The 19,810-nt window shown below is 42.2% G+C and overlaps 1 protein-coding gene across 2 annotated transcripts in view; it reads right to left on the bottom strand.

Moving 5' to 3' along the window:
* Positions 1–19,810, bottom strand: part of tmtc1 (transmembrane O-mannosyltransferase targeting cadherins 1) — a 132,904-nt gene that overhangs the window by 47,470 nt on the left and 65,624 nt on the right. For both annotated transcript variants that reach the window (XM_076722539.1, XM_076722540.1), the window contains exons 5-7: positions 10,327–10,408; positions 9,926–10,029; positions 3,960–4,149 (exon numbers count right to left, since the gene is read on the bottom strand). In XM_076722539.1, the coding sequence (XP_076578654.1) occupies positions 3,960–4,149; positions 9,926–10,029; positions 10,327–10,408 (376 nt within the window). The remainder of the gene's footprint in view (positions 1–3,959; positions 4,150–9,925; positions 10,030–10,326; positions 10,409–19,810) is intronic.

The following is a 19,810-nucleotide window of genomic DNA, read 5'->3' as shown; positions in this document are numbered from 1 at the left end:
GTTTCAACTTCAGTTTGTCTCTCATGAAAAAAACTCCAGAGTTCATGAAGGGGCAATGAAAAAAAGCCTAATTGTTTAGACTTAAGGCTTTTGCAGTAGATACTGTCATCAAAGAGCACATGTGCAGTCAGTCACCATGGGTAGGCTTCACTCACATTATCATCCTTTACTTTAGGATGTTATGACGTTACTTGACAGCATTATTGTCAGTGTTAGCGAGCTTCTCCAAAATGGACGACAAAAACATCTTATGTTATTTTGTGAAACCTGAACATTCAGTGACTTTTATTCATACATTTTATTTTAAAATTAAAGGTTTGTTTCCATTTCATTTTCCTTTTGCTCACCCTCTGCCATGTGTTTCTGCTGCCATTGTTAAGCTACAGTTAAGAACTACCAGGGCCTAAGTCACTGACAATGTAAAGTCTAATATTAGTCCTATAAAGTGTAGTCTATAAAGTATTCCTTCTCTGTTTTTCATGACATTGCACTGTGTAGTCGATGGTAAGTGTTTTTATTCTACTGCTGTAATGTTGGTAAAGACTCGTTTACAGGGAAGATAGAAAGCATGAAGACAGGAGACCCGAGGAATGACCTCCGCCTACCACCCACTAAGAGCACTGGTACCTGTTTCAGCTGATCTGGCTGAGCTGCAGAGAGAAGTTCTACTGCTGCAGAAGAAAAACAGAACTTGAAATTTCCAGAGTAGAAATCTGAATTTGAATTTGAAAGACATATTTAATTTAAATAAGGGTTAATAAGTCTCATTAGCTGAAGAATGAGGAAAGCACAGTGAACAAACATTTATTTCTGATTGGGTTAGTGAATTTAATTGCCTTGGTCTGCTTCAATAATTGCTTTTTTAGACAAGCCGACATCTATTGTTTCTTCATTTAGCTTGTTCTCCATTTTGATGTATTTAGGCCGGCTTTGTTAACCCTCATCTTTTCCCTTGAATGCAATGAAATAATCAAGTCATAATATGCTCCTTTATCAGTAAGAAGTCATTTTGTATTCATGAGTCTGGTCTATGTGAAAGAATTGTCCACCAGCATGTCTCAGGATCGTCATTTGGTGCATCCTCTTCACCCTTTCTGTCCTCCACTTTCTCATGGTTCTCATCCTCTTCGTCCAGCATGATGCTCAACTACTTTGACATGATGAAGAGTACAACACAGGCAACGCTGACTCCTGGCCAATCATTCCCTCCATAATTATCCTCATTTTGGTAAGAGCTGTGTTGTACTTTATGCCTCAGTCATCATGGATGTGTTAGGGCTACGTTTAGGCCTTAAATTATGTTGTGTGTGTGTGTCTTCAGGCAGTGCAGAAAGGAGCCTGCTGCTTCTAAGATCAGTTAAATTCAAGAACAATTTCCAAGTACAAAACGCTCTGGGCAAAATTCTACTTTGAGAAGCACAGAACTCTCCCCTGCTCCACTGAAGCTCTGATGGATGAAAAGAAAATTATTTTGAATATTCTGAGCTCTCAGAGTGCAAGGCTCACAAGCATGACAGAGTTGTGACTTTTCCATTCAGAGATCTCCAGAACAGGCTGAGAAGGAAGCAGCAGCAGCAGCACCTGGCAGCATTTAGTGTGATATTAAAATGATATTTTGCCAAGAAACATTTTTTTTCTCCCTAAAAATGCAGAGTTCAATAAAGACTCCTTGAACCAAAAACCATCTGAAATGCAAGACTGAGGTAAGCAGGGGAGCATCGTGGGAAAAAGGAATAAGGCTGTTAAGCGTTAAGGGAGGACAGGGGGAATTACAAAAAAGCTGGTACTGATTGAGACAGTGAACACCTCTTCCCCACAGACAACACACCTTTGGAAAACACTCACTGAATATATCCAAATGAAAAACCAGAGCAAGGTCTGCGTCCACGGTAACAGGTGTATGAGATGTGCCTGACTTGAAAGTAATGAGGAGAATGTGTATAAAAGCTGTGTGTTTGCACTTGTTTGTGTCTCATGCCCCACAACCTTGGATAAGATTTGTGTGGGTTTTTATGTGTGTGCACAGCTGAGTGGAATATTTTCTTTCTCGGTAACCAGTAAATTCATTGCAAACAACCTAACATACACCATGAGAAGTAAAAAATGTCATAACCTTTTATCTTTATTGGAAATGGCAGTGGTTCTGTAGTTGAAGCACAGTGCATTCTCTATATTTTTTACATGGAGAGGCTTGATTAGGCTGACCTTTTCAGCACACTTGCCTTTAATGAAGCACTAATTAAGAGTCCCATTGAGATCTGAAAAAGCACTGATTAATAGCTCCTTAAATGCGCACTGTGCTCTTTAGTGGAACACTCAAAAAGACTGAACAGGGAAAGGACGAGCTGTTATTACTCGACAATCGATTCAGAGACTGTCTCTGAAAAACTGTCACAAATGATCTCTGGGCGTTGTGGATTCGACTATCAAAAGGCACTTGAACTGACAAGTCAACTGTGTCATGCACATTAAAAAACTTGAAGGGACTGCACTGATGTGCTCCAGTGAAACAACAAGGTTGAATATAGACTCCAGAGTCTAACAGCAACATTTTGCACCATTGACCAACTGTCTGCAAAGTGCTGACCTTTGAGGGATTCCAAAAAGGAGAAAGCTAATAGGGCTGTCCCTGAATCAGATTTCCACTGTTAATTTGCTTGTGGTTCATGCTTTTTTTCATTTATAGGTATTTTTCATTTGTAGAAACAGTCAACATTATAACTGGTGTTTCTTTTTTTAAATACCCCTTAGCTGCAAATAATAGAAATACACCATTCACTCCTCTGCCCAATCAGAGTCAATGCACCTGCATGGAGAATGTGAGAAGGCAAATGTCCTGACATTAAACAGATTTTACCCAATTTATCCCATGTGTGAACAGATGGGGTCACTGCCTGGTGTCCACTCAGTGAGTGGGCGTGTTGATGATTCTATCATGCCTCATCAGCCATCTTTGATGTGGTGGAAACAAAAAACTGTGATTTCCGCAGCATACATTTTCTGTCCTGCCTCCTGAACGCTCTAAACCAAAGAGTATTTCCAGCAGGTGAGAAGGTGTTTCAAACAGATCTGGTGTTGTGTACTACATGTCTGAAAGGGGGACTCCAGAGAATCATCAGGTCCTGACATTGTGCAGAGTTTGTATGAGAAAAGGGCTCATGAGTAGTTTAAATGTGACTCACATCTTCATGTCTTTGTTCATCATCTGTGATTTCCACACAGTCAGAGGAATAAAAAGTTTGCAACCTGCTCACAGATCATCTCTGTCTGGCTGCTCCATGTTGAGGTTCTCTGTTACCATATGTTTCCATTAGCCCAATCTGTTTCTATCACAGTTACTTTCATGGTGAAGTCCTTTCAAGACGAGACTGAGTTCGTAAAGTTTACAGCCTGCTGTGCTGTTGCTCTGTGTACAATGACACAGATAAAAAGAAGGTGTAATGATTCAACTGACAACATGCAAGTCTGGGTCTTCTGGCCTGATGACTCGAGTCATCGACTTTTGGGTAGTGGTTATTATCTGATCAGCTATTGATAATTCTTATGCACAAGTGGACATTTTGGCTTAATGGTGTTGCTAGAGGAGAGGACACTGAAACAACAATCCATCCTCTGGGAACCATGAATATTCACAGTCAGTTAGTTAGGTAGTGCACAACAGTTGGTGTTGATACAGGAGAGGTCATGGATATGGTCATGGAGGAGTTATCATGGACCAAAGTCTTTGTTCTGGTGAAATTTGGGCCTTATGATGGAACTAGACAAAAGGTTTGAGAGTTTGGAATCATTGATGGTGATGTTTTTTCATTTCATTTGAACCTTGCTACCTTTGGTTGTTACCAGCTCTTCCCACTCATAAAATGCTGCAGATGCATGATGTGAATGAGGACAGACAAGTATCAGAGTTCATGCATTCATCTCAGCCACTTTTCATCTACTTGTCACTTTCTTGCTCTTACCTGCAGTGAGAAGATGCAATGCAGGCAGAGAGCAACCATCACCACGGCCAGCAGCACAGTGGCCACATTCCGCACGTCGCCCGGCGACTCCACCAGGGGAATGCTGCCCACCTGCCAGTCATAGCACAGCACAATGGGGGCCAGCAGCAGCCAGGCATTGAAGGACAGCAGGTAAGAATAGGTCAGAATCCTGGGGGGGCAGAGAGAGGAGGATGTGGAGAAAGAAAAAAGGTGGATGGAAGGCGGGTAAAGATGGAACAGAGGAGGAGAGAAAGAAGAGAAAGAAAAATGTGAACCACATGGTGACATCATCAATTGTCAAACCAAATCAAAATTTCAATCTTTAGAATCACCCTGTTTCTCTAAACACTAAAGTGTTTGTCAGTTTACTGGAGGATAAATGAACAAGGTTTAATATTGATTGGGAGTAATTTCCTAACCTGACATTTAGAGCCCAATCAAATAAGTCTATGCCAAGTCCCAGAGTGTGCTAAGCGCTAAACGCCTGAGTCGTGCTCAGGCTTTTGCACTGCTTTTGCTTTTGCTTTGTTTCCTTGTCTTTCCTCCCCCCTTCTATACGTTTCTCTCAGTGGATTCGAGACCTGCGTGGCTGTCTAGAGTATTGATCTGTCCACAGCATGGCAGCTCTCTGCTTCAGTTCAAAGAGCAAGGGCAGGGTCAGACAGAGAGGCACTTGGTCTGGTCCAGCAAACAGGACAAGAGAAGCCAAAGAAGAACGAATGAATACAGAGCAGAAAGAGATAGAACATGGCCAATGTGCGGTTTTTCAGCATGCCCAACACAAAAACACACTCAAAAAATGTGATCTTCCACTGATCACATTAATGCTAGCCCCTAAGAGACATGACAGTAACGCCTTGAGGAAGCACAGACTACTAAAAACTAAGCCTCATCCTAACTGAACCAAAAAGAAAGTTAACTGAGGGGTTGACTGAACCTATAGTTCATTTCAGACTCCATTTAGTTCTCCAACATCTGTGATTTTAATTGCATCAAATTTTTCACCCCCACCGTCGTCATAATTACAGTCACCATGGCATACTGTCATACTGTCACACTCTTGTATTTTAAAGTGGATCAGTTCCTGGTCCCACTTTTGTTTGTCAGCTCAGTGTGAAATTTGACTTTTGTGTGAAAATGGAGGAAGTCAAAATTGTTTTGCTAATCTGAAAGACAGAAACATTTTAACACCAATTTACAGACCTATTTTCAAACCGAATGAAGAAATTACAGCCACCAAGAGAGCAAGACTCCTTAAAAGCTCATGAAATGTCCCAGAAAGGACATATATATACATATTATATACAATTAATTACCAACAGCAAATACTTTTAGAAGAGAACATAATACAGATTAAATGCTAAAGGAAAGGACTTTAGCATAGTTTTTTGCCCATATAGCCTACAATACAATATCCACTAATAGTGACTACAGCATTATTAAACTTTTTTATGGTTATATTTGGCGCGCACAGATCTCGGTTAAGGTCAAGGAAAGATCATGACCTGGTTTAATTCAGGAAAAGTCCACAGTGAACAGAGACACAGCAAGTTTAGTCAAATCGAACTAAAACCACGATCCTTCCCTAACCTTAACCACAGGCCTGGGTCAGGATATGAACCCTGGACATCAGTGTTGAAGTGCTCCTGTCCATCCCATTCACCCCAGTGCAGTTCATAAATGTAGCAATTCATTGAATGTAAAAACATAATCAGTGTCTAGATAATGTTCAACATACTTCCTCTTGCCACAAAGAATATGGTGGTAATACACCAATTACGGTGGTAATGCACCATTCAGTTGTTTGCTGACCTCTGGAGGAAGCAAGAGATTTACATTGTTTTCGCAGTTGTGGGCGGAAAAAAATTTTGACACATAAACAGCGTTTTCAAATTCACCCACAGTAATGTGGACACGTCCTGTACCTATAATTGGTTTTCGCAAGAACTGCAGTACAAGAATAAACACACTCATTAAGATCGAGTCAGACAGCTCAGTGGCTGAGGGACGTGTCATTACAGCCCAGACTGGTGAAGAGGAATGGATTGTGGATTGAAGGCAATGTACTGCAGGAGAAATGTCTTTTACTGTACACTAGAGCCTTCTGCTGTTAAGTTATGCCTCTCTTACCACACGAACACAAGGCTGTGACCGCCTCTAAAACCAGGGGAACATTGCTAGGGTCTCTGTAAATTAAGTACTTAGTCCATCCTGCATTGTACACTGTCCTCTGTCCATTTGTCTGAGATTTCATCTTTTGACTCATTTTATCCTTGAGAAATGTTTAAGTGCAACACACATTAGTGGTGTCATGATGCTCGTCTCATCTTACTTGCATCAGTTGACATCAATGGCACACAGTGAAAGCACCACACACAAAAAAGAAGTATTCCAGGTAAAGTAGCCTGAATGTCCCTATACAGCCAGCAGGTCTTACAAAATGTATGCTTTTCTGAAGATAGATGACAGCTTGTCTGGGTTTAAAGATGGTTTTTGGTGTCCGAAGTGAATGACACCTTAATCTTTGTTCTGGCCAGCCATTGACTCCTGGTCAATGAGGCTGACCTCAAAGTCTGTGAATACCAGAAAAACAAAGACCATATGAAAACCACATGCTATAACAGCCTCCACTCCTCTGGTTTTGGGTTTTCTGCCAGATGACTGGAGGCATTTGCTGCCTTTCAGCCACAAGACCATCATGAGGTCCAACTCTGATGGTGGTGATAAGGCCTGGCTCACAGTTGGCATCACCATCCCAAAGGGGGATGGGGTTGAAGGCAGGGCTCTGTCCAGACCAGCCAATTTCTTCAACATTAAATGGGGAAAAGCATTTCCTTATGGACTTGACTTCGTGCAAAGGGGTATTGTCATACTTTACATCAGGAAAGAGACATCCACAAACTGGTCCTACAAAGTTTAAAGTGCATTATTTTATTAAATAGCATCATATGCTGTAGCGTTAAGACATCCCTTCAATGAAGTAACCATGATTTCCATACCAAAAGTATAGAAACTATCCAGCTAGGGTTGTCACTGTTGTTCATGTACCTTTGGCCATATAGAATGTGTTCTGATATCAGACAGACATGGCCATCTTGTTTTAATAAGCCAGAGTCATCCTTTCCCACAACTGATTCATTCAAATCTGAATTCCACTCTAAGTTAATTCTTGCCTGTGACTCTGGCAAAACGAGGTTACAACACAAAAGACACCGAGCTAAAGTCCTCATCGATTCTCACGGAGGCTGTGCTGGTCTGAATTCTGAATAGTCAGGCTGTGAAGACCAGCCACAGGTTAGGTATTGATTTCCACCAGAATGATCTAACTGAAGAGTCACAAGCTCAACGTGGCTGTGAAGCCATCTGCTGACAGGCCGGGAGGAGGGGACACCGGCTGAATCCCCTCTGAACATGACAATGAAAACATGTCAGGAAAATGAAAAGGAGCTAGCAGTGCTCCTTCCTCTTCCCGATCCCTCTGCTGTCTCCCTTTGTTCCCCTGACTTGTGCTCAGATTGGCTATTAAAGAGATTGACGGCTAGAGAGAGGCACAGGAGACAAAGTCTGAAATAAACACAGGCCCAGGTCAATAGGCATACAAAGACTTGCAGAGGACTTGCAGAGGTTGTCTTAAGCTCACACACATACACACACAAACACAGATAAGGCAGTCCTCCAAGGTGGTGCTGACAGGCCGTTTAGCATGCAGCAAAATGTTCTCCACCTGCCGTCATCTGATGGGTCTGGGCCATAAATTCAATTCCCTTTTCCACACTTTGCAAAGCCCTCTAACCACAAATTATCACATACACACAAGCACACCCACATACACACACTCACATATCGGCAGAGGCTCACAGACAGAAAAAGAAACAGAAGGCAGAAGGAAAGAGCAGTGAGAGATCGGGGAGCAGAAATAGAAAATGAGTCATTTGTCAGGTGGCACATGGGCGTTTTTGCCTTCCTGAGTCTGATGGAAAGAGAATCTGGGCTTCAGGTGTGAAGCAACGCATTCAGCTGTTCTACACCCCCTCACACGTAGAGAACACAGAGTGCCCATCCAGAAAACTTCTACAGGTGCAGAATCAAAAGACGAAAGATGAAAAAAACTGCACACTGATAGCTCTCAGGCAGTACCAGTAATATACAGTAACTGTATGAAGACACACACACACACATTAATCACTTTGTGATCTGATCCACTCTCCTACTCGATGAGCAGATAACACTGTTCGACACTCCAGTACAGTGATCAAAAAGTGCTTCTATGGAATAGGGAAAGATAGAAAGAAGAACAAGAACATATTAAATCTAATACAACTACATCAAAGATTCAGTAAAATGCAATACAAACACATAAATTATGCAAAATGGAAACAATGATCAAAGACTACTATATAGAAAAATAGTGCACAGAAAAAGAACCCTGATCTTTATCTTGAATCTGTCTTTATAAACTGATATTTCGATAGTATTTATCAGAATTACAGACTGGACATTAGACCTCTAATACTTGTTATTTGTTTGATATGATAAACACAAGCCTTGGTGTGGCTGGTGCAGCAGAATCTAATAAAACACCACGATTTTCTAACTTGGGCTTTCGTCTTTATATCTCTGGAATCAAATTAAACTATGACTTTCAATCTTTTGTCCTTGTTGACAAACACAGTTATTTCTGTCTTGTCATTATTTAATGGAACGAAAAAAATTGGAATCCATTTGTTGACTTCTTTGAAGTACTGGCACAGTCGGGATCACAGTAAGCTAAGTAAATTAGAGTGTCATCGGCATAGCGATGGTAAGCAATCAAATTGTCTTGCATGATTTATCCTCAATGAAGGCTATACAGGTTGAACAATAGAGGCCCTGGAACAAACCCTCGGGAAAGCTGAGACCGTTAAGTCAGGATTAGCTTTGAAAAGCTATTCCATATTTCTACCTGCACAGTCAGTGTTGAATGGCCAAGACAAGAGCAGGATGGATGGAGCGAGGACACACTGACAGACAGAGCAGTGATAAGGGAATACTGGAGGCTCAGACAGACATCAGGGAGCAGAAATAATGAGAGGAGAAAATGAAGGCGAGCAGGACGGACAAAGTGAGGGATATGAGAATCCGCAATAAATTTCCCTGGTGGCCAAAGGAGAGGAGAGCTATTTTTCACTACTGCTGTGCTAATGATAGATTATGTGCCGTTTCACCGGTGAGAGCACCATGAGACCTCGGTACTGTCTGCAAGCACCCACAGTTCTTAAACTAACTTGATATCATATCGTTACTAACTCTTACTGACATTGTCCTATTCTGGTACAACTTTGATTTGTGACAAAAGTCATGTCAGTGGCTATGTGAGACAGTATGTAAGCACAGTGGTGCCTTGAGCAAAATGGTAATGTTAGCAATCTAACATTTTAGTTTAGCATGTTAGCATGCCAAGATATCAGCAATAAACACAAAGTCCAGCTGAGGCTGATGGCAACCACAAATGTCAAACTGATGGTGGCGCCATAGAAAAAGTCACGGGATCACCAAAGTCATTCTGATACATCCTCCGGGAACCATGAACGTCTGTAAAAAATGCTGAGTCAATCCATCAAGTTAAAGAATAATTGAGCTGCTGGTGTCACTTTTGGAAACGTGAGGGGATCACCAAAGTCACTACGATTCATAATCTTGTGGGTTATTTCCATCTTCTGACTAACCTCCTGAAAGCCTTTGGCACATCTAGGCATGCCTTGATATAAAAATGGCATTACATATTTATTGTATACTCTACTGTCCATGTTATCTCAGAAATTATATCTGTATTGAAAAAACATTCCATTTGTTGTACTTTAAAATACATTTTTAACCAAACATTAACTTGCTTTCTTTTTCATCATTTGCTTTGTGTGTGTGTGTGTGTGTGTGTGTGTGTGTGTGTGTGTGTGTGTGTGTCTGACCTGGTAAGCAGGTGAGGTGAGAAGGAGGCGGGATTGTCCTGCTCAGAGAAGAGAGGCATGGATCCTCCCATTAGCCACAGCCTGACCGACATGATGATCACCACCTGGAGGAAGGTGGGGGAAACGCCTGTCAGTACGATTAACAGCTTCCTGTTTAGGACAGCTAAATCCAGTACATTGAAGGAAGTCTTCAACTTGTACACGCTGAATTTCATAGCATACTGAAATGAAATGAAATAAAACCATGGCCTCCCTGGAATAAAAACATATATTTACCAATATAAATGTCATTTAGAAAAAGACCAACAGTAATGATAAGTATTTGAAATTGTTTGGCAGTTAAAGCATGCACAAGCAGCTGTATGATATTTTCAATGTTAAGACAAAGAAAAAACCCTTACATAACCAGAGATGAGGCAGGCTCGCTTGATGAAGGGGCTGCAGATGTGGAGGAGGTCCCCAGGTCTGGAGTCGGAGAGGTGACTGAGGGGCACACAGACACGCAGAAGGTCAGCAAGATTTTAACTGTGGGCTTTCTATTCTCACAGGCAATATGACACATTTGAGACCAAAGAGAAAAACTGTGACAGGGTGCACAGGCCTCCAGTCACAGCTTTCCTTTGGTTTTTCTGTTGCTGTTGAAATGGCTTCTTCACTGTGACTGTGAGCACACAATATTCTATTCAAACAGAGCACACCAGAGCCCCTGAAGCATGTTCCACGGAGCCTGGCTCATATTAAGGGGCTAGTTCAGAAGGAATTTTACTTTTTCCATCTTCAGCAGACTGAGATAAACTGTGGTTAGCATTAAGAGTGTTTCTCAACAGAAAGTACATTGTAACTAATCACTGAGGCCAGCCTTCCATCCCTGCACACGCTGCATTTAATACTCTTCAGATTAGCTGCTACTTGAGCCCACAAATGTCAAGTAATTGAGCTAAACTTCTTGTTCAATGGCTGCCTTTACATAGCATTCAAACACTTAAAAAGGTACCAATGAGTTTGACCGTGAAAGCTGAAAAAAAGTACTATTTCTGCTGAAACTAAACAATTCCTTTGAAAAGAACCATGGCAGCTGCCAGGCAGAGCACGATCAGACGAGAAGCAGGGAGAGCGCTGATCTTTTGTCATCATACCGACCAGAAAGAGGACAACTCAGGATTATGCTGCACATTGGTAAATAACAGCATATTGCAACAGAGAGCTGAATGTAGATGGGTCAGTGGCAACAAGCAAGCTGTCAGTAGCTGTAATCCTGACCGCTGTGCAGCAGAGTTTCTGCTCATATGCACATCAGTTCTCTTCTTACCTAAAAACAGTGGCTGGCTGTTAAGGAACCGTTCAACAACCTGCAAATTACCAGCATGAAGTGCAGTCAAGGCAGAGCTTCTTTTCCAGAAAAGCAGAGTAATAAGAGAAAGCTGCTGTGCTAATGGACATCAATGCTACAAAAAGGTAGCACTGAAGTCCAATTAGCACTGCTGTCCGGCTAAAAGATCTGGCTTCCTCTACTTTGATATGTGAATTTTCAAAGCTACCTGAGCACCAAAGAGGCCAAACCATCCGAGCACCAACTGCAGGAGCATCAGTCAAAGAAAAAAAGCTAAAGTATGAAACATCCCAAGGGGAAGAGTGGGGAGAAAGCAAAGAGAACCACAAGACAGAGAGAAAATGTCTTTTTCTTTAAAGGTTATGCTGCTGACCTCACGTTTGTGGAGCAGTGTTGCAGTAGGCGCAGCCACATCTTTAGACGTTTTGACTGGAATGGAGGGTTCATTGACTGAGTGAGCGTTTAAAGCTGTCGATCAACGTGCCAGTAGTGATTGAAGAGGGCAACACGAGCACAAACGTTCTGATTCAGTTCAACATTTTCTGTTTCCTGGTGTGCCCCGGAGGCCTAGATGTTAATTGACCGTGAACCGGCCGGGGACGTTTGTTGCTGCCATTCCTCATTTCTCTCGCTCACTCTCTCTCTCTGTTTCCTGTCGTCTCTATACAGTCAATAAAGGTATTAAATGCACAAAATAAATCTGTTTCCTCCAGCTGTTTTAGATGTCTGTATATAGATTTTTTTTAATTTTTTTTTTTGACCGTAGTGTCTGCAGAATAATATTCAGTCTGATGAAGCACATTGAATAGACTTCACTGGGGGCTTTAGTGAACCATTATATCCACTATCAGTTCATCTGAAGATTATTTTCTCAATTAATCACGTAATCTAAAAAATAGACCATTTCCATGTTAATTACCTTTTGCATTTGTTTTGTGACCTCTCAGTATCTTTGTCATTAACAAACCGTCTGCTTTCCTGAAATTCTAACTAACAAAGTCTACTAGGCCACCATCCACTCGCTCATGTTTATATCGATCCAACCATCAAGGTCATTTAAGAACTCTCCCTCCAGACCACGCGGTCCCGTCCATTAGCCCGAGGTGGAGAGCTCTGACTGCAGAAAAAAGGCAGCAAGAGAATAAGATGAGAGGGAGGAGATGAGACAGATAGGTAGTGAAAGGAAAGCATGGAGAATCCATTCAACACCCCATCACTTTGAGATGTTCCCCCTGTGCAGAGCTTTCAAAGCACGGTGGAGACGGTGAGAGAGGAGATCTCACAGGAATTCTACACACTCTCTGTCTGTCTCACACTCGTCTCGTCCGTTTCATCTCTGCCTCTCTCTCTCTCTCTCCCTCGTGCTCCCTACTCCCTTTTTTCCCCTTTTCTATATTTGTCTTTGACAAAGTCTTTGTCTGTTCTGCTGAGGTCTGCAGCACCGGGAGAGAATGACAAAGAAAAGTCAGACTCTGCAGACGCTGCATTCGCCTGAGTTACCGTCACAGAGTTTGGTCCTAAAAAAGGAAGGCTGTGTCCCCGCTGATTGCTATCCAACGTGTTTCTACTGAAGCACGGTGCACTTGATATTATCAATGGGTTTAAAAACCACACAGACATGCAACACGTACCTAAAAAGAGAATCCAGGTAAAAGCAATGATCCCTGAATGCTTTGGATTTGTCAACCTATACACGAATCATAAGGACGGATTTGTAAATGTAGTGACATTAATGAGCAAAAGAAGGATTTATGTGTTTTGAGAGAACATGGATTTACAACTCAGTATCAGTAAAAAGTTCAGACTATTTTGCATTATCATTGTCATTTTTCATGACGACTCTAAATTTGATCAAAGCCGCATTTGAAAATGCAACTACTTTGTAGTGGCAACAACAAACGCGGGGAGCCAGACCCCGAAAGCTGGACGACTCAGGTAGACTAACATCAGCTGACTCATGATCAAAGCGTAGCACGGCACAGAAGCATCAAACTGCGCTCGCTGTTTGAGCTGAGAAATGTTCGACATCAAATGCCTGAGGGGCTAAATAATCCTCCCTTCAAGCAAACATGCATCACTCTGCACTTTCATCCTCTCACAAAGTCAAAAAGACGTATGTCACACTGTGTCATTCACTTTTCCTCATTGCTTGGAATATACTGTTCCTCCAGAAGGGAAAAAAAATCACTTGTAAGTTTCTGTTTGAATAGATTGTGAGCATGTTGGTCCTCCTCATAAAACAAATAAAATGCTAAAATGCAATCACAAAGTGATCGTTAGCAGTAAATGTTGCTTTCCACACTGTAGCACATCGCCGCTCCAGGTTCAGACAGGTGGTTCACAGAGAAAACGATGGAGTTAAAGCACTTTGTTGAGGTCAAGTGGTCAACAGTGTAAACTCTCTGGTCAAAGTGGGCGCTAATTAACCTCGCCCCTGCCAGCAAATCCACTTATCACACTTTCCAGCGGAATTCGCTGTGAAATGTCATCATTTTAAGTGGTGTGTGAGCAGGCCTTAATGCAGGGCTACGAGTCTGATATCGCTTCATCAAATCCAGGTAACACTTCACTTATTCGGCGTGATTATATCATCTGTTTGGATTCAGCTTTCAACATCTGTCAGTTACTTAAGTTCAAAATCACTAAAAGTCAAAAATTCAGTCTGGAGCTATGCTGACCTTCTGCTGGCTGAGGCAGAAAGCCTCAGCCTCATTACTGTTCGCAACCTTGAGCTGCAACCTGACAATGAGCTGAGCACAGTGTTAAATGCATCTGACACACTGAAACAACTGATGCAGCTCACTACGGCGGCTTTTTCTTCATGAGCAAACGGCTGCAAATACTAGATTCAAACCTATACACTTCACCAGAGAGGGCTTGGTCTTGTTGAACTGATATAAAGCGGATATAATGATCTGCTATAATGTCAACGAGAGCAACATCGGCTAAAGGTTTAATGCGACTGTTGCCTGCTTTTATACGCAGAAACATAATTAAAAATGTACCATAATAAAGTAGAAATGAACATATCTTGTAACACCATGTCTCCTCCGCAAGGCACCCCAGAGAATCACTGCCCTGAAGAGTACATGGATCATTCAAACTCTTGCTTCTGCAGCTGTAATCATACATTTAGAGCGTTTTACATAGAAAAACTGTAGTAAATTACAGTTACAAGGCCTCTTTAACTGCTGTATTGCTTTAATAACGTGTTGCTGAGCTGAAACTGATGAAAAGCCGTGTACTGCCTGACAGTGGGTGTAATATGAACGCATCTTTTCTGGGTTGGATGATTAAAAATCCACCTCCGTGAGGCTGACAGGCGCTGTAGTAAAGACACCGCTCTCCAAGCCTGGAACATTCTACGTCCTTGGGAAAAAGCACTCCAATGGAGCAACACTGAGGAGACTGGTTTCACGCTGGAAGGTGAAAGAATGAAACTCCCCCGCACCCAACACACACACACACACACACACACACACACACACACACACACACACACTCAGAGGGGTGAGAGAGAGAGGAATAAACAGATGTTGCTGGTGTCTTCAGACCCAGGTCTCAAGTTTCCCATAGGATCATGGGAAAGACGATTCTGTGCATCAACATAACAGGATGCTAATTTACTGTGACAACTGTGACCACGGCAACAACGGAGGATGAATGGAGGGGAGGAGGTGTGTGTTTGGGCGGGGGAGGAGAAAATTGAGTTTGGTTGATTGTTTTGAGGGAAAGGTCATGAAATGAAAAGTAGGGAGTAAGGGAAAAAACGCGCACACATACAGGCACACACACAGTGTGATAGCATCTTATTGGTGGATTATGTCGAGTAATTCTGGCTGCTCAGCTTCTCTCTTCCCTCATCTGAAGCCCTCCATGCTCCACTCACGGCTGAAATTTTTTACATTCCTCCCTCTGAGTGGCATTTCCTCTCTTCCTCCTCCTCCTCCTCCTCCTCCTCTCTTCCTAACTGTGTGCCACAGTTATTTACACTCACCCAGCCACGGTGGCTGAAACACGACAGGGCTGCTACACAACACTCCAGGCCAAAGCGGAGTCACTGAATCAGTGGAGTGGACACTGCAGTGGCCTCTCTACACACGCGCACACACACACACACACACACACACACACACACACACACACACACACACACACACACAGCAGAGCTGCTCAGAATCAGCACTTTTACATTGTGATAATGGAGAGATGAAAGTCAAATGGCTATATAATGTGAATGAATAAACATTTGATTAAACCATGGCAGTCCTGGCTGTTCCTTAACATTCAGTAACCTATGCACATAATGTTCTTTAATTACTGAAATTCTCAGAGCTTCATCTAAACCTATATGTACTCCTTTTCAATTTGCCTCACACCTTTGTTGAACCAACCGCATTCAGAGGCTTAAGAAAGGGGAAACTGAAAATGCAATAAAAATACAGCCTGACATGGAGCATAAAGGAATGAAAATGTGGCAGCTTGGCTATATTTTGTGTTCAAAATGAAAAGGGTTAAGCGATGTATGGGATGGAGCCTGAGGCAAAGACTAAAAGGTGACATTTTCAGCTAAAAAGTCTTCCCTTTTGCCATGTCCCAATTTAATCATACCCACCCACACTGGAGAAGTGAATTTTTCAGCCTGTCCTGTCTCAGTAGATACATTACCATCCAACCAAACAGTTTCCCTTCAAGTTGTGAAGACAGCTTAAAGGTATGTGGGAGTGGAAGACTAATGGCCGACTGCTTTGTTGGGTTGTAAGCTGTTCAAACAGCAGCATCATGCCACTAGTTAATCAAAGTGGCACACCACTGGTGCAAGCGGTGTCATATTTGTGTGGATTCACATTGTGTGTGGACATGATTTCAGAAATTTGCTTCAACATTCTGCAACACTAATGGAAATACACATAACTACAGACACACACACATTTGCATATGCTAGAGACCCACGCACCATCAGCCAAAAGCTCAAGATACACGGGTATACATACAAATATTCATATACTGTACACACTGATGCTCAAAGTCCCACCCACAGCACCATCTGATTGGTTACACATCATGAGTACTGGCCTATCAACGCTTAAGGCTACTCTGCCACAGGAGGGCAAAGAGGAATGTGTGCAAATACTGGAACTTCTAGGGGAGCTGTGTTTCCAGCAGATATCACTGAAATGACAATAAACTCCAAAATCTTATGGTCGATTTCTGTGATGACAGTAACTGACAGTTTCCCAGTTACACCACTGAAAAGTCGCAGCCTACAGGATTTCATTCAATGGAGGCGAAAGCAATGGTTTAAATCACATCCACCAGAGTCCCCAAATAATGCACTAATTCAGTTGGTTTATGTGGCCGTCCACTCCAGACAGAACGGAGGGCGCTTCAGGCTACTCGCCACACAGGCGAAAGTTTCTTTGCTCGCCACCCTCGTCTGTTCCGGCTGAGCGCGTCCTCAGAACAGAAGTCGTCTCACTGGAGACCTGCTGAGCAGCTCTGCTTTCTGCACCACAGTCTGCTGCTGAACTGGGACCGCTAATTGACGGGGGCTCTGAGAGAAGGTCTCAAATTTGAACTTTTACTACTTTTAGCACTTTTTTATATAATAGAAGATTGGGGAGCCATTTTGTTAATTAAAGTTTTCGGTTAACTCCCTGCTGGGGGTTCTTTGCTCTTTTTTAAGTTTGAAAAGATCTTTTGCAGCTTTTAATCAAACATATACTTAAAGGCATACAAAAACAAAGTCTTTCAGTCCAGATGTCAGGTACTGATCTCCTTGATTACTAACAATCAGCACTGAAAAAAAGCATATTGGTTGACCCATGCCTGTCTCCGAATGAGTGATGAAGTGACACCATGGGTTAGTTGATTGGTTGGTTTCCCCTCTTTCTCTTTCAAAATGAGAAGGTATTTGAGTACCATGAGAACCAGCTAGTTTGGAATTTGCCCATAATCACATTAAATCCATTGAAAAAGTAAACAACATGTTACAGTCAAACATCAAAATTCTCACCAAAAAGGTTGAAACTCGCAGCATGAGAGATAATCTCATTGTGTCCTGCAGTCCTAAAACTGCACCTGAGAACTCAACCAAAGGTCCCAGACCAGTCATCACAATGCTCCAACATTTACTACAGAAACAACTAATGAAAAATAAAGGAAAGAATTATAAGGATCTACAGTAAATTCCACACAGAATGAGTGATTCCCATAAAGAACTGGACTCTGTTATGAAGAAGAGGAGAGAAAACAACAAGAGCGAGAGAGCCGAGTGGTGCAGAGATGGTCAACTCTTCACTCTTCATGAGCGATTTGTGAACCCCTCACTGCTTCTCTGCTTTCATTTCTTTTCTTTTTTTCCCTCCTCCCTCAAAACAAGCAGACCTCTGTACACACTGATGTCTGAAAACATGCATGCACACACTCAGACTGCTGTACATAGTTCGGCCATACACCACGTTTTGACCAAGTCTTATTTTTTCCATTTGCCTCAGACAGGATTCAGACTGCTGTGTGTGTGTGTGTGTGTGTGTGTGTGTGTGTATGTGTGTGTGTGTGTGTGCGCACGCGTGTGTTGTTTTCTCTCGAACAATTCTTCTTTCTCTCTCTCATCTTTCTCTGTGTCTCTGTCTCTCTCAGAGTTGATGTCAGACCATGCAATGTCTTATGATGTGTGATGTAGTGTGAAGGGCTGCTCCAGGGCAGTCACAGAGCTGAAACGCTTCGCAGTTCAGACGCTGACAAAACCGACACACTGGCTGCATACTATCTGTGTGTGTGTGTGTGTGTCGGGCTCAAGGTGCCCTTTCATGTCATTTATCTCAGTGTGAAAAGCCTCAGCTCATCTCATGTCTGTGCACCTTACTGAGCGCCTGCCACATTATCCTCCATCTGAACCTGCACACCTCAGTCTGTGGTCACTCCGCTAACAAAACCTTCACCAAGGATTCAGTCTAAGCACTTTATGAGACGTGAGAAATATTCACAAGTTAATGAGTATAGTTAGATCAAAGCAAGCAAACTCTTGTGGCATTTGCGGACATCGACTACTTTCTCTCAAAGTCAGGAAGAGCTGTAATGATGTTGTGCTGCTGCTCATAGGGAGGAGGTCTGGATGGAGAGCTGAGCAGACAAAGCATCTAGAGACTGTGGTTTGCATCACGTCTCCTTCCAACAGTCAATGTTGGTTTTTACTTCCCTAACCTTCACCAGGTAGTTTTACTTGGCTAATCTTAACAAACGTTGTGGGTAATTCTGAAGAAACTACAGAAAATGAAAGGTGTCGTGTGTAGTTTTTTTTAATGCCTTCCTTGCCATTATTTCCTCATTGTCACAGTCAGACTAGACTGTTGCTGGAAACCTTCAATGAACCAGCAGCAGATGATCACAGTGTTCTTGAAGACAAATAATAAATGAGGAAGTTAGCAATGTAGCTTGGTCCGAGTCCGTGAAGGGCTTTGTATATGAGGAGGAGGACCTTAAAGTCAATTCTGAATGTTACAGGAAGCCAGTGCAGAGCGGCTAAAACTGGACTGATGTGCTCTCTCCTCTCGGGAGCAGCTGACCTGCAGAGTTTTGAATGAGCTGAAGTCTCTCAGTGTTTTTTTTTTCTGGAGGCCAGTAAATAGGGTGCTACAGTAATCGAGTCACCTTGAAATAAAGCCATGAATCACTTTTTCCAGCATCTTTTTGATTTAGAAATGGACAATCTTAGATCTGGGTCTAGGATGAAACCAAGACTTGGAACCTCAGATTTAATCCAGGAAGTAAATTTCTTCAGATTATTAAACAGAATTTCTTTTTTGTTTAAGAGCAAAAAAGTAGGATTTCAGTTTGTCCTAATTTAACTTCAAGAAATTATTGCTCATACATTTATTTATTGCCAAAAGACAGTTAGTGATAGAGTCTATAGCTGCAGCATCATTTGGTTCAGCACAGATGTACAGTTATGTGTCATCTGCATAACTATGGAAACATATATTGTGCTCTCTGATGATATTACCAAGTGGCAGCATGTATAGTGAGAACAGTAATGGACCGAGGCAGCTGCCTTGTGGAACCCCAAAACAGATGTCATGTTGCTCAGACACATGATCTCCAAGACTAAAGACATCTTCAAGACATAAAACTTCCCTTTGATGTTAGTTTGAAACCAGTTTTGTCAGAAAAACCAACCAACTGTTGACGATTGATTAAGAAATCACGGTCAAAAGCTGCACTTAGGCCTAAGAGGACATGAATTCAGACCTTATTTTCATCAGAATTTAGTCTGAGGTCAGAGATTATTTCAGTCAGAGCAGTTTCAGTGCTGTGGTTTGTTCTAGAGCCTGACTGAAATTAGACTCAGGGCCAGTCTTGCTGTTTCCACCATTGCACCGACCCATTCCTTCAGTTCTGGAGCCTTTGTTGTCTCCCAGTATGTTAAAATAACTTGACAGATTCTTATTATACCCACCATAATAACACATAATGCACACTTGGATATGCTTGGCATTTGGGACCCGCCCCCCAGGAAACATATCTTTGGACCCAAAGGGATTTCTGTACCAAAC

This window comes from Chaetodon auriga, chromosome 22 (genome assembly GCF_051107435.1).
Source record: "Chaetodon auriga isolate fChaAug3 chromosome 22, fChaAug3.hap1, whole genome shotgun sequence".
In the NCBI taxonomy this organism is placed as follows: Eukaryota; Metazoa; Chordata; class Actinopteri; order Chaetodontiformes; family Chaetodontidae; genus Chaetodon; species Chaetodon auriga.
This window is presented reverse-complemented; position numbering and strand designations above follow the sequence as displayed.